Source organism: Etheostoma spectabile, chromosome 11, assembly GCF_008692095.1.
Source record: "Etheostoma spectabile isolate EspeVRDwgs_2016 chromosome 11, UIUC_Espe_1.0, whole genome shotgun sequence".
NCBI lineage: Eukaryota > Metazoa > Chordata > Actinopteri > Perciformes > Percidae > Etheostoma > Etheostoma spectabile.
Window position 1 is genome coordinate 3,915,001 of NC_045743.1, and position 14,806 is coordinate 3,929,806.

Below are 14,806 nucleotides of genomic sequence, written 5' to 3' on the forward strand. Positions count from 1 at the left end.
TTTGGATTTCTCTCAATACTCTCACTAATCTTATATTTTTTAATTGAAAGCCAGTATTAAATAAAGCCTCTCCATCTTTCCTTACCATTTTCCTTAAAAAATAGGTTATACATGCAAAAAAATTCAGTTACGCCAGCTTTGTCTGCAGATTTTGTCACTAGCACCTGTCGTGTGAGAATCTGCATCCTGTTTGTGTTTTTGATGCAGACATATCCTCTGTAAATCATCTTTGCCACAACAGTGAGAGTAATTATTATTTATATTACCATGAGTAATTGGCACTCTGGCTGTATGGGCATTTGTCTGCACCTGAAAAATGACCCCAATGTAAGTGCCAACAAAGGGATGAACTGAAGACGAAAAGAATTGATTTAGTCATAATTTTTTTTTTCTTCTCAGGGGAAAAGCTTCCTGGCCTCTGTGCTTATAATGAAATCAATGCCTGCTTTTTATCAGGTCGTACCATCTGATGGCGTGGGGGGTGCCGCTGGTCATGGCCTCTTTGCCACTGCTAAAGGGTTACTATGGACCCGCAGGAGCCTGGTGGTGAGTACTGTATAGCCAACTGTCCAGCTACAGCATAGTATGTTTGTTCAGCAAGCCACAGCTGATTTTCTGTTAAATGTATTTCCTTTTAAGGAGGGCCACAGCACTGGCCTCATTCCAGTTCCAGACAGGCTCCTTCCCTCATAAGATTTTATGTGATCAAAATTGGCAATTATCAGCACATCTTTAAGCAGTAAAATGTCCCTTCAGCCTCTCCAGTTCTTGTGGTGAAAGGCATTATTTGTTTGGAGGGTGGTTAAAAGGTGAGGAAAAGGGGAAGAGGCTGTCGCGAGGAGGCAGTGGAATGAGAATTGGGACAGGGCCCTAATCTCCAGGCTCGGCTCTCTCTTTCCACTCTCGGCTTATTAATAGCTACAGCTGCACAGCTTTTCCCCTACTCAGTCACACAAGTCTCTCTTCCGCTCATGCTCTCCCTTTCCTTTGTAATTCCCTCATCGCTCTCGCTCTCTCCTCTCTCTCTCTCTCTCCTCCCCCCAGCTGGATCACAGACGATCACGTAGCCTGGAGATTTGGGATGTAAGTAGACCCTTTCAGCGCCGGCATCAAAGCTTCCCCCACTGGGGGTGATGAGGAGGAGGAAGGGGGAAGAAAGCTGTCTCTGTGGGGAAATCTGAAGGGTTACATGTCAGGGGAGCCTGCAGGGTTTTTTCCCCTTTTGGTGTAAAGCCAAGGTGTGTGTGTGTGTGTGTGTGTGTGGTGTGTGTGTGTGTGTGTGTGTGTGTGTTGTGTGTGTGTGGTGGGGTGTGGGCTGTGGGTGTGGTGTGCGCGTGCGCGTGCGCGTGCGCGTGCATGCACACGACATGTGGTTGCGCACATGTGGGTATGCCTGTGTCTGCCTTGTCAGATTTAGGGGAGTTGCTACACTGTGTATTTAAGTGTTTAGGACGGCTATGAAGGATTATGCCTGTCTACTGATTTCTGCAACTAGCCCTAAGTCTGCAAGGGCTCTGCCAATCCCCCTGCACAGACGCTTAGCCACACACACACACACACACACACACACATGCATTCAACAACACTTTGCAATGAGCCAAGGTAATCGCGTTGCTGCTCGCAGCATCAGCAGGGAATCAATCTTTCTAAACAAATAAGCATGCACACACACAGACAGACTCACACACGCACACATGCAGAACAACACATAGCTATCAGCTGCGCTAAACAAGCCTGTGTCTCTTTTATCAGTGCTCCTCTGCTCCCCGGCTCTTTCTAGTTTTTCACGCTTTCGTGGCCCAGGGGGACGAGTTGCTCAGAGGATCAGGGAATCTTCATTAGCTCTAATTACATCAAACCAGACGAGAGATTAGAGGCCAAGGCAGCACCCGTCAAGGAAAAAACACATACACTCAAACACACACACACCCTGCTGACATCTTTCTGGAAAGACCCGGGAGAGCAGAGGTTTTAGTATTTAAGGTAAAAAGTGGAAAAGGTGGGAGGGGAGACATACTGGGTACAGTTAGAGAGACGGGGAATTACTCAGCAAGAGAAGAGGGGCAGCATAGCAGGACAGGAAGGAGAGAGGAGAGTGAGAGAAATAGATTGCCCTCGTCTCTGTCCACGCCCCATAGTGTGTCTTCATCAGAGTTCAGCGAAGCGGCGCAGACAGGACAGAGCAGGCGGGGGAGGCTCGGAGGAGGACAGTGTGAAAGGGGATGAAAGAGGAAGGAGAATGAAAAGCAGAGGACAGCGTTTTGTGACGGAGGTGCAGAATTTCAGGGGTTGAGTCAGCAATTGGAAGCAGTCGAGCGTAGCTGAGTCACCGCTCTTAGAGGTCCCCGTTGGTGTGTATCATGGGCCGCAGTCAGACAGCACAGAAAAACAGAGAAAATGACATTCACAAATGAAAGTTTATAATTACAAAGGTGGCTCTATGGAGGGTAAAGCCGTTCGGTTGGTCAGTTGGTCCGTCTACCGCTTTAATACAGATTAAAATATCTCATTGATCGTATGGATTGTCATGGATTTTTGTACATACGTCCATGGTACCTGTAGATCGAATCCTAAGGACTTTGTTGATCCACATTTTTGGTATTTATTGACATGTCGTGGCCACTATTGGATGTATTGCTACAACATTTATTCCAGATATTTATGGTGACCAGGGGATGAATTTGAATGATTTAGTATTCAACCTTTATTCAACTTACTTTTCAAGGAGTGCCACAAGCAGGTCAAAGTTTTCACTTGTTCAGGGAAATTTCTACTAAATGGACTGACACAAAATTGTGTTTAGACATTCATGGTTCCCAGAAGATGAATGCCAAAAGGTCACCGTTGGTTTTTTGGGATTTATGTTTTTTTGTCTTTGTTTTTTTTTTTTTTAAAAGAGAGACACCAGGAAATGAGGGGAGAGAGAGATGGGGAATGACATGCACAAAGGTCCCCAGCTGGATTTGAACAGGGAACGTGATGTTTCGTGGTCTGCACCTAAACCCTTTGGCCATTAGAGGGCTGGACCTTTGTGGTTTTGAGTGAAATCTCTCAACAACTTTTGGATTGTCGAGAAATTGGGGTCACACTTTCATGTTTCCCACAGGGTGAATTGTAATAACTTGACTGGTAATTTGTCCAATACTGTTGACATAATATTTGCAAACCTAATGATATCAATCAGTCTCAGCTACATTGTGTTTAGTGATAATTAGCAGTTTTTAGCATGCTAACATACAACTATGAAAATTAACATTGTAAACATTATACCTGCTATTGCTAAACATCTTTATTTCAAAATCGGCATTGTGAGCATGTTGACGGCTGTATCAGTTAGCTCACAAGTACAGCCTCACAGTGCCACTTGGATGGCTGTAGAATCTTAGTCTTGTTTCCTTTTAACTTTAACATTAGTGCATCTGGTGAGACACACCCTACACACCTTGTTCTTCTTTGTGTCTCCTCCTCCCTTTCTGTCTCTTGCAGTGTCCTGTCACTGTCTGAGTGGTTAAACAGGTAGATCGTGATCTTTTACCCAGCAGTAGGATCTTGTTTGTCAAAGTTGAGCACAAACCTGCCTCAATGGGTCCCTACAGTACTCTCATCGCCTACCAACCACTTCAATTAAGAATTCTTACATCCAAGCCTCATTCTTCACTTCAGAGTGGTACTGGAGGGAGGGCCCGGCTGAGGCTGAGAGATTGAATCTTGAGCGTCTGTGATAACCTTTTTTTTCTGCCAGTTTCAGGCTTCCATCCTGGCTCACTGTTCTCTCAAAACCACTCTGTGGTTATCCGTCTTTCTATCCATCCTTTCTTAGTCAATCTATTGGCTGCAGCCTCTTTCTGCTATTCCTTTCATTGTCATTATGACCTTATCCCTCTTCCTGTCTTTTAATCACCCAGTGTTTTTTTTCTTATTTCTGCTCTTTCTTGTCCTGACTCACAATCTGATGTCATCCATCCACCTTTCCATCCTTACCTCTAATCTTATCTTCACTTTTATCATCCCCTGCCCACTCAGAATCTCCCCTCTCTCAATGCCTCTATTTCATTCTCTCTCTCATTCTTTCCCTCCCATCTCCCGTCTCCCTCCTGCTCTCGCTCTCTCTCCGGGTAGTGCTCAGCTGTAGAGCAGAGCGGACTCTAATGGCAGATCATTATCATGCTAATTAGAGCACTTTGTAGCTGCCGCCCGTCATTCTCTCCTCCTCGCAGCCACCCACGCTATCGTTAAAAAGGCCACCCCCCCCCCCCCCCTCGTTTCCTCTCTCCAACAATCCACCCACCCCCCACCTCGTCTCTCCATCATTACCGGGACGTGCGCTGGCGTAATTGGACGCTGTTTATTCCGGAGAGCAGGTTATTAAATCACATGAGGTGACGCTTGCGCAGGTCTCCCCTGAAACGCTTTCATCATTGTCCCATGCCATTTTTTAACCTGCGTGGATGCGCAAATACAAATGCACTCACACACATGTTCAAAGAGGATATTCTTTGTATATTGATGTTCTCTACAAGGCGTGAAGTAAGACGATGTGTAAAGCAGCGTTTCCCTCCCCTGTTTCCTGCTGTGAAACAAACGCCTACCATCTTTTATTCCCCTGCTAATAAAAAGTTTAATTTGATAAGGCTCAGTGAGTTATTTTTCTCAACCTGCAGGCTTGAAAGACAAGTGTGGACAAAGTTAAATTAGGCCAAGGACCTACTGCTTACCTTATAGCTGTTGCTAAAAGTTCAGTTTTTAACACACATGTCAATTCATTTTAAAGCACAGTGTTGGACATTTATTCCCAATCCATTTTCTTTAGGAACCATGTGGGTCCCTGTATTTATGGGTCAGAGACAAGATTCAGTCTCTCTTTTTCGAATGTCAGTTGAACTTTTTTTCTTCTTCTGTGGATCATGATTAGGCCTGTGATTACCCTTGATGTTCTTCCTCTGCTCGTTCTAATATGTTAATCATGTAGGGGCATTTGGCCGGTGTCTCATAGCATAGCACAGTCTCGACTGCTAAAGAGTTACTGACCTGAACAGAGACGTAGTGGCCAGAAACCTGTCTATCAAAGCGAGACAAAGGCCTGTTTCATAATTACAGGGAGAGGTTGAAACTTCTCTGAGCTGACATCACCTCCCAAGATGTTGCATAACACAAGGCTTGCCATTCCAACAAATCCATCACCCCCGTTTTCTTAGCTTGTCTTCCTCTCTTTCATCTGCTCAGAAATACCTGACATGTCATTGTCAACCTGCATTTCCGGAGTTGTGGCGTTGCTAGTAGAATTGTTGGGTCCTCTTTGCATCAGCTATGTAGAACAATGCCCTCCAGTGTCTACCAGTGTAACGGTCTTACCTAAACATAAACACTCTGAAATGTTGGTAGTAAGCCATGGTTACACTTTACTTGAAGGTATCTACATAATAGTGACATGACACTGTCATAAACGTGTCATAAACATTATCAACAAGTCATAAACATTTATGACATAACGCTTCTTTTAGTAAGTGTCGTTTGGTTTTGTCATGACAAGGTCTGGATATGGTTGGGGTTAGGGTTCATGTGTTCATGACAGGGTCATGGCACTCTTATGTAGATACCCTCAAGTAAAGTGTTACCGATTTTGTTTTTAGGGAGGACATGATTTACAAATGTTTCATGGTTAAAATAGAGCAGCAAGATAATTTACAGGCTGAATTACAATGAAACTTCAAATCAGAACAACCTTCTGTCCAGACACCAAATCAACAGCGATGGCCTTCTCAGATTGCAGTCCTGCAGAAGAAATCTTGTTAGATGAGTCTTTCTCTAATGAAATTTAGACAGCCCCAATATCTCAACTTTGGACACCTAGTATGTTATTACGTCCTGTCAAGGTATAAATTCCATTAGGATATATGACACTCTACTTGTGGATTAGAAATTAATTAAATCCTGGGTGTTTTTCTTTTTCATTAGACATTTTCTTTTGGCATGAAGAGTATTCCAAACCTCCTAAAACAGGATTACAAAGAAAAACAAAGAGTAATGATTTTTTTTAATACGATTTTTTTCTTACGACCTGTTCTTGTTTGTTCTTTTGCAGATGGTACGTGCCTCTGTTCAGCATCATCTTCCTGATGATCTGCTGCTACGCCAGGATCATCTGCGTGGCCAATGCGAGGGTGAGTGCTCAACATGCGTGCAGTCAGCCGTGGCAGCAGCGCAAGGACAATTTAACAATTTAACTATTTAACTGAATCCAAATGTATTGTGACTAGGGGTGATCCGAGTATCCGGCTGAAACGAGTATCCGGTACGGATAAAGCACTTTTGCAGACTACAAGTATTATACGAGTAATATGAGTCAATATCCGTGCTCGGATTGAATACAACTCCTCAACTGGCCGCGCAGCGTTCTGTGATAATCACAGCGCCCCCCCCCCCGCCTACAAACCCGCTCGGATCAATCATACACACACAGAACATGGAGAAATGCGCTCCCTCGGCCTCTCTCTCTCTCTCTCTCTCTCTCTCTCTCTCCTCTCTCTCTCTCTCTCTCTCTCTCTCTCTCTCTCTCTCTCTCTCTCTCTCTCTCTCTCTCTCCCGCTCCGTCAGTCAATCGGGTCTGCGGATCTGTTCCGTTAACGTTTAGGGTTTCTTCAGCTTCAGGTTTGTTTTTAACTTCGGTTTTAATTTCTTGATGATTTCTCTGAGCTGTTAACATCTATCATTAAACTAGATCGCGTTTTAATCCTTGGGGACTTTAATTGCATATTGATGACCTCTCGTGTTCGACTGCAGTTGAACTGTTGACAATTATGGATTCTTTCAACTTTGTGCAGCACGTTTCCGGCCCCACGCATAAAAAAGGCCATACGTGGACCTGGTATTTTCTTGTGGCCTAAACATTGATAAACTGAGTGTTGATGATCCTCAAATTAGTGACCATTGTTGTGTTTTCATTTGATTTGTCTCTTACCCCCATGCCCGCGGTCTCTAATGTTGTAACACAAAAAGCATTATCAGTGAGACAACACTTAGTGATTTCTCTGCATCTTTTGAAACCTGCTCCTTCATTGATTGTGATGATGTTGATTCATTTGTGCAAAGTTTCAACGACCATGTCTGTCGGTTTTGGATTTGGTAGCACCGGTTAAAAGATTTCAGGTTCACAGAAGAAGGCCTCTCCATGGATAAATGACAATATTTTGTAGCTTTAGGAGACAATGCCGGAAGACTGAGCGTCTGTGGAAAGCCACTAAATTAGAGGTACACAGACTCCATTAAAAGACATGATGCTAGATCTAAATGAACTTATAAAGCAGGCCGCTCAGCTTATTTTTCTAACCTTGTATCAGGAAATAAGAAAAATCCAAAAGTCTTGTTTGACACCATTGAAAAGCTTACTGCACCCCCAGCTCCTCCTGTGCCTGTGTACACACATGAGGATTGTAACAACTTTTTGATGTTTTTCTGAACAAAGTACATGACATTAGGGCCAGTGGTTAATCCTCCACTCATTCGTGGTTCTTTCACTGAGTTCTCTCAGTGTCGTCTTGGTCGTCCTTCACTCCTGTCAGCTTACAGATGTGAAGACCATAACAAGAAATATGAAACCGTCTTCGAGCCCAGTTGACATCGTCCCAACAAATCTATTTTGAAAATATTTGATATCATCGGCCCCTGTGTGGAAAATATAATTAACCTGTCACTTAAATCTGGCACAGTTCCAAATTACTTCAAACACGCAGTGGTAAATCCGGTCCTTAAAAAGCCCAATCTTGACCCTTCAGAACCCAAAAACTACAGGCCCATATCTAAACTTCCATTTATCTCCAAAATCTTGGAAAAAGTAGTTGCATGCCAGCTGACCTCCTTTATGGAGCAGCACAACTTGTTTGATACTTTTCATCTGGCTTTCGAAAATCTCACTCCACTGAAACAGCCCTAATCAAAGTCTCTAGTGATGTGATGATGGCAGCAGACTCTGGCCGCTACACTGTACTTGTACTTCTTGATTTGACATCGGCTTTTGACACTGTGGATCACGGTATATTGATCATAGGCTTCACAATGAGATGGGACTATCAGGATCTGTCCTTCAGTGGTTCTCATCCTATATTTGTGACGAACCTTCAATCTTGCTGTAAATAATGTTCAGTCCGATGTGACAAATTTGTCTTGCGTGAGTGGCACAGGGTTCAGTTTTTGGGCCCTATTTTGTTCTTACTGTACATTTTGCCACTTGGTCAATTATCCGCTGTTTCAAAGATGTATCGTACCACTTCTACGCTGACGATGTTCAGCTGTATTGTTCTTTTAATGATGCTGAATTTCCACCGTTTGCCTCTGTTTCTAGAGTGTGTGTCCTCCATCAAAGACTGGCTAGCCACAAACTATTTACAGATAAATTCAAACAAGACTGAAACGCTGATTTTTGCCCCAAACCATAAGATCCCGCTTATCAAACAGCAGCTTGGCTCCCTGGGCCCTTCTGTCAAATCCAGCCTCAGAAACCTGGGGGTTGTGTTTGACCAGGCCATGTCCCTGGAGACACACTCAAAACAGCTTGTTCGAAATTGTTTTTTTCACCTTAGGAACATCTCTAAAATTCGCAAAATGTTGTCAAAGAAGGATCTGGAAATGATAATTCATGCTTTCATATCAACAAGACTCGACTACTGCAACTACTCGACTACTCCTGTCTTGTTGGACCTCCACTGGCTCCCTGTAAAATTCAGGATTGATTTTAAGATTTTAGTGCTGACTTTCAGAGCCTTAAACGGTCAGGCCCCACATTACATCCTGGACCTTTTGAAGCCGTATTCCTCTGACCGCATTCTTCGGTCTTCTGGCCAGAACCTGCTTGCGGTCCCTAAGACCCGTTATAAGACCCGAGGGGACATGTCATTTCAGTCTGTTGCTCCCAGACTGTGGAACGCCCTGCCCCTGTCCTTGCGTCTTGCAGACACTGTCGTCTCTTTTAAAAAAGATCTGAAAACATGTCTGTTTAAGAAGGCTTTTGGTTGATGGATTTTTGCTAGTGTCATTTTAATTTTATATATTTATATACATTTTATACTGCTTGTTTTTTACTTACTCTTTTGTACAGCACTTTGTGATTTTTATCTGAGAAAAGCGCTTTATAAATAAACTTTACTTACTTACTTACTTACTTTGTAGTCCTTACATAGTAACCAGTAGATTTCTGGTGAACGTGGGTTTCAGACATCAGTTCAAATGCAACTCCCGTTGCGTCTCTGCCATCAGAGATTTTTTTTTTTACTGTCAGCTGCCCCCCGCCCCCTCTTTCTCTGTGTCTCTCTCTTACTCACACACACACACACACACACACACAACACACACACACACACACACACACACACACACACATACCTTGTGTGGAAATAAAAGAAATAAAAAAAAAAAAAAGAACCAAAAAAAAAAAAATCACACTGATCATAAAAAAATAAAAAGTTAAAAAAAGAAAGTTATATTGAGTATGAAAACTCTTGTTCATTACATTTTACTTCATAATTGCAACCGCATGTGTTGTATTCATTGTTGCAAAACGTTCTGTATATAGTTTGTTTGTTACCATGACAACACCATTGATCTGAAGCTTGATGCTGTCATGTAAATAGTTTTCAAATCAGCAATAAATATAACAATTTTTGATCAACTCATATCAATTGCATGCTTAAATAACATACCGGTTAAAGCCCCGCACATTTCAAGAGAACCCGACCCACTTCCGGGTTAAATCTGACCACTTCCGGTTTAGGCCCCGCCCAGTCTGAGTACGGATACGGATACAGATAATTCATGTGGTAAACAGATACAGATGCAGATAATGCTGTATTTGCTCATCCCTAATTGTGACCTTTTAGAAAAGTGACATTAGTGAAAGCTGACGCCTCTCAGAAATAAGACAGGATTGCTGTTTGTGTGTCTCGTATTTCTCTACATGGGCGCGCTACTGTAAAAATTCTCACAAAAATAGAGTCGCAAAAAAATTACCTTGAAAGAACTTCCTGTGTGTGATAAATTATTTTAGGGTTAAGAGTGGGTCTAAGGTTAAAATAGAATTAGATTTTGTGTTTTCAATCATTTAGTTTGTCATAGTTGTAGTGCAGTTGCTATATACATTAATGCAAAAACAATGCTGTTCCGATAATAGATAATAATTTAAAGGATAAATCTGGTTTATTACAACTTATTTTAATCCTTTAGGGGAACAAAACGCAAAAATGTCCACCGCTCGCTCGTTCCAGCTGTTCAGAAAAGTCTATTTTTTGTAGGTGATCAGTTGATTAATTGGTTTACCACTTATTTGATTATTATTTCTTTTCCATGTCAGCTCGTAGCTCTGTGTGATTTTCCATTGTAAGGGTGCAGTTGGAGCCCAGAGGCAGCATTCCACACAGTTCACATAGCTTTAATTCCCCTGATCTGACAACACCACACAACGTGGCTGTACCGCCAGTGGAAAGGTGCTGGCAGTAATGTGTTGCAACAACAGGTCTGTGGGTGTTGGATGTTTTTCATCAATGGAGAATCAGATTAAAGCCACATCAGACTCACAATAAATTATCATCGTTAATGTTAGTAGCATTCTTTATTTGGGTGGCAGAGTGAGTGATGGGACGGTGAGACAGATTTAAAGATTGTTGGGCTGCAGACGGACAGACAGCAGGTAGCTAAAGGGAAGCACAAGGAAAAGAGACTACACAGCTCTTTATCATGAATGTGATCAAGAGAATAAATTGAATGTAGCTGGTTTGCAACCTTCATCTAATAACTCATTCAGCTCACAGTATTCAGCTGTCCCTCCCTCAACCTCCTGTCTCGCTCTGTTTCTCTATTTTCCACCTTTCTTGTTTTCCCTCTCCCTCTCTTGTCCTTTCCACATCTATCCGTCTCCCTCACTCTTTCTCTGTCTCTTTTTCCCCCTCATCCCCCCCCCCCTTTCTTTCCTTTCTTTTTCCTCCTTCACTCTGCCATTTTGCTTTCTCTATCATATTTATGAAGAGCTCAAGCCTTATCTCTTTTCAGCTGCAGGCTGTCTCACTTGAAAGAATTTTAAAAGCTTTGAAAGCAGGGTAGGTGGCGACGCATCGGGGAAAGGGATAAAGAAGAGGAGACTGAGTGAAGAGAGGTGGGATGTTAGCTGGACGGAGAAGTTTCTCCGCTTTCCAGAGACAGACGGCTGGAAAGAGAGGGAGGATTGTAGCTCATTAGTTTACCAAGTCCAAGCCATTTACAACATGATTATTTAGAGAAACATGGACACGTTCTGAGTGACTGTGAGATCATACTAACTAGAGGGATTTGAAAGCTAATGAGTCATTATCAGGCCAGACAGAGAGTTCTAAGAATGTGGTGGTGTGTTTGTTTTATTGTTGTGATTTGTACATGCCCACTCCTTCCCTCTTAAGACTCACGCCGCAGCACTTAACTGTCTGAAATGCTTCGGTGGCACGGCTTAAAAGAGATTGCAACAAAAGCTGGATACGCACACTAGAGACCTGGCCGAAGCCTAATGATATTCCACTTATTATCAGTGTTTGTTGATTTTGATGGATAGTGGTGCTCTGGAACAAGTTCAGTCTAATGACCAAATGGCTGTTTTTTTGTTTTTTTCTTTCCCCGCACAAACACACCACAGTCACACAGATTTACAATGACAATCACGTCAGCGCAGAGAAACCATGGCAACATTGAGTTAATAAATTACAGAACAGAAGAGCTGTTAGTGCATATCGTTCATGCTCTTCACTTCACTCTTTGTACGTGCATGTGAAGCTCACACTGGGCCTCCAGAGATTTGTCTATGATGTCTTGGGTTACATAAACCTTCTGGTTTCCTACTGCCCCCCCCCCCCCCCATTACAAATCCCAGTCCTCTGCATGTGTGTGTGTGTGTGTGCGTGTCTGCGTCTGTGTGTGTGCGTGTGTGTGTTTTTCTGCGTGTGTCTGTTGACATTTTCCCTGCATTCCCCCAGGAGAGGATACGGAGGAAGAGCGAAAAGTATTCCCACAGTCTCTTTGGAGATCTCAGATCTGCCATGTTGCTCCACTTTTTTCTTTTTCCTTAACACTTCTTCCAAAAATGTCTCCTCTTTCTCTACACCCTTTGCCTTTTCTTCTTCTTCCTCATGTCATATATTGTGTGCACTGAAGCTGATCAGTTGCCAGTTTTTTTAGTGAGATGCTGGGAGCTGTCTTAAGTGCTCCCTTCTGCCTCTAAGCTCTACCCTCTGCTGTGAATTAGGCAAGTTAGCAGGGGTGAGAAAGTGGAGGGATTTTGCATTGGTGTGATAGCCAATATGATATTTTTTTCAGGTGGTCACTGTCTACACTCACCTCTAAACTTCAGGTCACTTCTCTCTAGGAAAAAAAACTGATTTAAATGATCAAACCACTATTCTGCTTTTTTTTGGTCAAAGTAACTGCCCTGACCTTTTCCTTCTGTTTTGTGTCTTTTCTGCACAGATGCAATCATGGTTGGGAACCTTCAACCCAGAGAGAGAGAGACGAAAGGTAATGGCCTGTCTGACCATCACATTTCTCAACACACGCATTCATGCACGCACGCACGCATGCACACACACACACACACACACACACACACACACACACACACACACAAGCACACATGCATATACACAGAACGTGAGGATTAGTGTGTGTCCAGGATTATCTTTTGTGGTCATGCTGGGTAGATGTCAAACAGCAGGAGCAATTTGACCTTGTGACACCAACGCTTCTCACTGTGTGTGTGCCTGTGCATGTATATTTAAATGTGGGTGCGCATGTGTGCATGTGTTTAAATTTGGGAGCTGTGGTGGCTCCATGACCTTATTGAAACAGAAGGGGACAGGAGAAGCTATCTGTAAAATAGATTAATATCTAGAGAAGTCAGATTGTGAAATAGGACATGAGGACTAGGGCAATAGAGAAAATTAATTGTAGCTTAAAGGAGCTCTCCTCTGATTTTACATGTGTCGAGTTGTACAGAAGTAGTTCCCTACAGAAATCAAAATCGTAGTCCCACTCAGCTTGCCAAAATAGGGCAGTAAGGGTCCATCAAAATGTTTTATTGAACTTATTGCATTATGTTTTTATTTTATTTTTGAGTCCCATACAGTATTAAATTGTTGGAGGGGGCCTTTAAATTAAACAAGGGATTTCTTGGGAAATACTGGTTACAGACGCTGCATCTTGTTCAAGTGTCCTCCAACAAGAAACTAAACCCTTACCTTCCCACACATTATGCATAACTGTGGAGTTGCCAAATCATTAAAATGTAAAGCCTAAAACAATCCACCAAGCATCCTCTACAAAGGTGATCAGTGTCACAGTGATGAAAAGTTACCTCCTCCCTCTGCTCAGTTGTTAGTTGGGGGTAGGGGCAAGATAGGGTTAAGGTTATGTAGATGCTGCCCCTAAGTGGCAGATGTAATTACTGCACACTGAACTGGTGTAACCCTGACGAGTGATGTGTGTGCATGAATGTGTGGCAGCACACACACACACACACACACACACACCGTTCATGTGGGCTAATTGCTATGTGTCGCACAGAGTGTAAATAAGTCAGCAGTGGTTTTTATCACACTCTCCGTTTCCTCGTATTCCTCTTTCCCAGTTGCTCTCCTCGTTTCCATCTGTTTTTCTCTATGCCTTTCACTTTGCGCTTTTTCTCTTTTTCTTTCTGTCTCTCCTTTATTTTCCCTCCCTTTCTTCCTCCCTCCCTCTTTCTCTCTTACTCTTGTACACCCAGCATGAATAAAGCAGCAAGCCAGGTTCATGGACATGAATATTTATGAGAGTTTATGCACGCGCTGCGATGCTTTAAAACAACAACAGCAGCCTCCCCGATTGTGCTTGCCAAGCCAGCGAGCTCTGGCTCGTGTGTGTGTGTGTGTGTGTGGGTGTGTGTTGTGTGTGTGTGTGTGTGTGTGTGTGGGTGGGTGTGTGTGGGTGTGTGTGGGGCAGGTGTGTGTCTGAAGACCGCTGGCTCTGGTTATTTCCATTCACTTCTCCCTATCTCCGTCCTTCTGCGCCTCACATGTTCTCTGTTACTCTGTCACGCACACACGTACGCTTCTCATGTTTTGTGTTCACGCATGTAGTTTCCTCCATTTTCCTTTCTCTGACTCGCCGCCACCATCCCCCTCTCTTGCTATTAGTGTGTGTGTGTGTGTGTGTGTGTGTGCGTGCGTGCACGTACGTGTGTGTGCCTCTGTGAAAGTGTGTATCTGGCTGGAGTGATGACGTACATAACTACTGTTGGCAGTTATCAGGGCTGTCAGTCACATGGTTGTGACACATCTCTCTGTGTCTCGAGCAATTTGTTTGTGGTCATGCGCACACACACAGACACACACAGACACACACATACACAGACACACACACACAGACACACACACATACACAGACACAGACACACACACACAGGCACCACAAGGTCTTGCAGTAGCACAGGTCAGCAGGAGGATATTCAGAAGAGAGTGTTTAAGTCAGGCCGCGCACACACATTTGCACAACTGCACTCACAGCAGCTCAGTCCCATCGGGTAGCAACAAAGCTGGCTGAGCAAACAGCGTGCTGCTTGTTCGTTATCTTCCCAGGGTGTTTGTTGACTGATCCACACAAGCTTTGCCTTGAGTCACAATGCCATGTGTCTCTGCTTGTGTCTGTATACATGTGTGTAAGTGTGTGTTTATGTGCCCTCATGCGCAACCTTGTTTCTTGGTGAGTGTTACCTTTGCAAATGTGCATCCTCATGGATGTGCCAACGTTGACTTTTTACATATCACCA

General features: G+C 43.4%; 1 protein-coding gene across 3 annotated transcripts in view; it reads left to right on the forward strand.

Moving 5' to 3' along the window:
• si:dkey-100n23.5 (cyclic AMP receptor-like protein A) overlaps positions 1–14,806 on the forward strand; it is a 48,208-nt gene that overhangs the window by 11,422 nt on the left and 21,980 nt on the right. For 2 of the 3 annotated variants that reach the window (XM_032529881.1, XM_032529884.1), the window contains 4 exons: positions 457–546; positions 1,045–1,083; positions 6,083–6,161; positions 12,475–12,522. In XM_032529881.1, coding sequence (XP_032385772.1) covers positions 457–546; positions 1,045–1,083; positions 6,083–6,161; positions 12,475–12,522 — 256 coding nt within the window. The remainder of the gene's footprint in view (positions 1–456; positions 547–1,044; positions 1,084–6,082; positions 6,162–12,474; positions 12,523–14,806) is intronic. The other variant, XM_032529883.1, reaches the window with a different exon arrangement.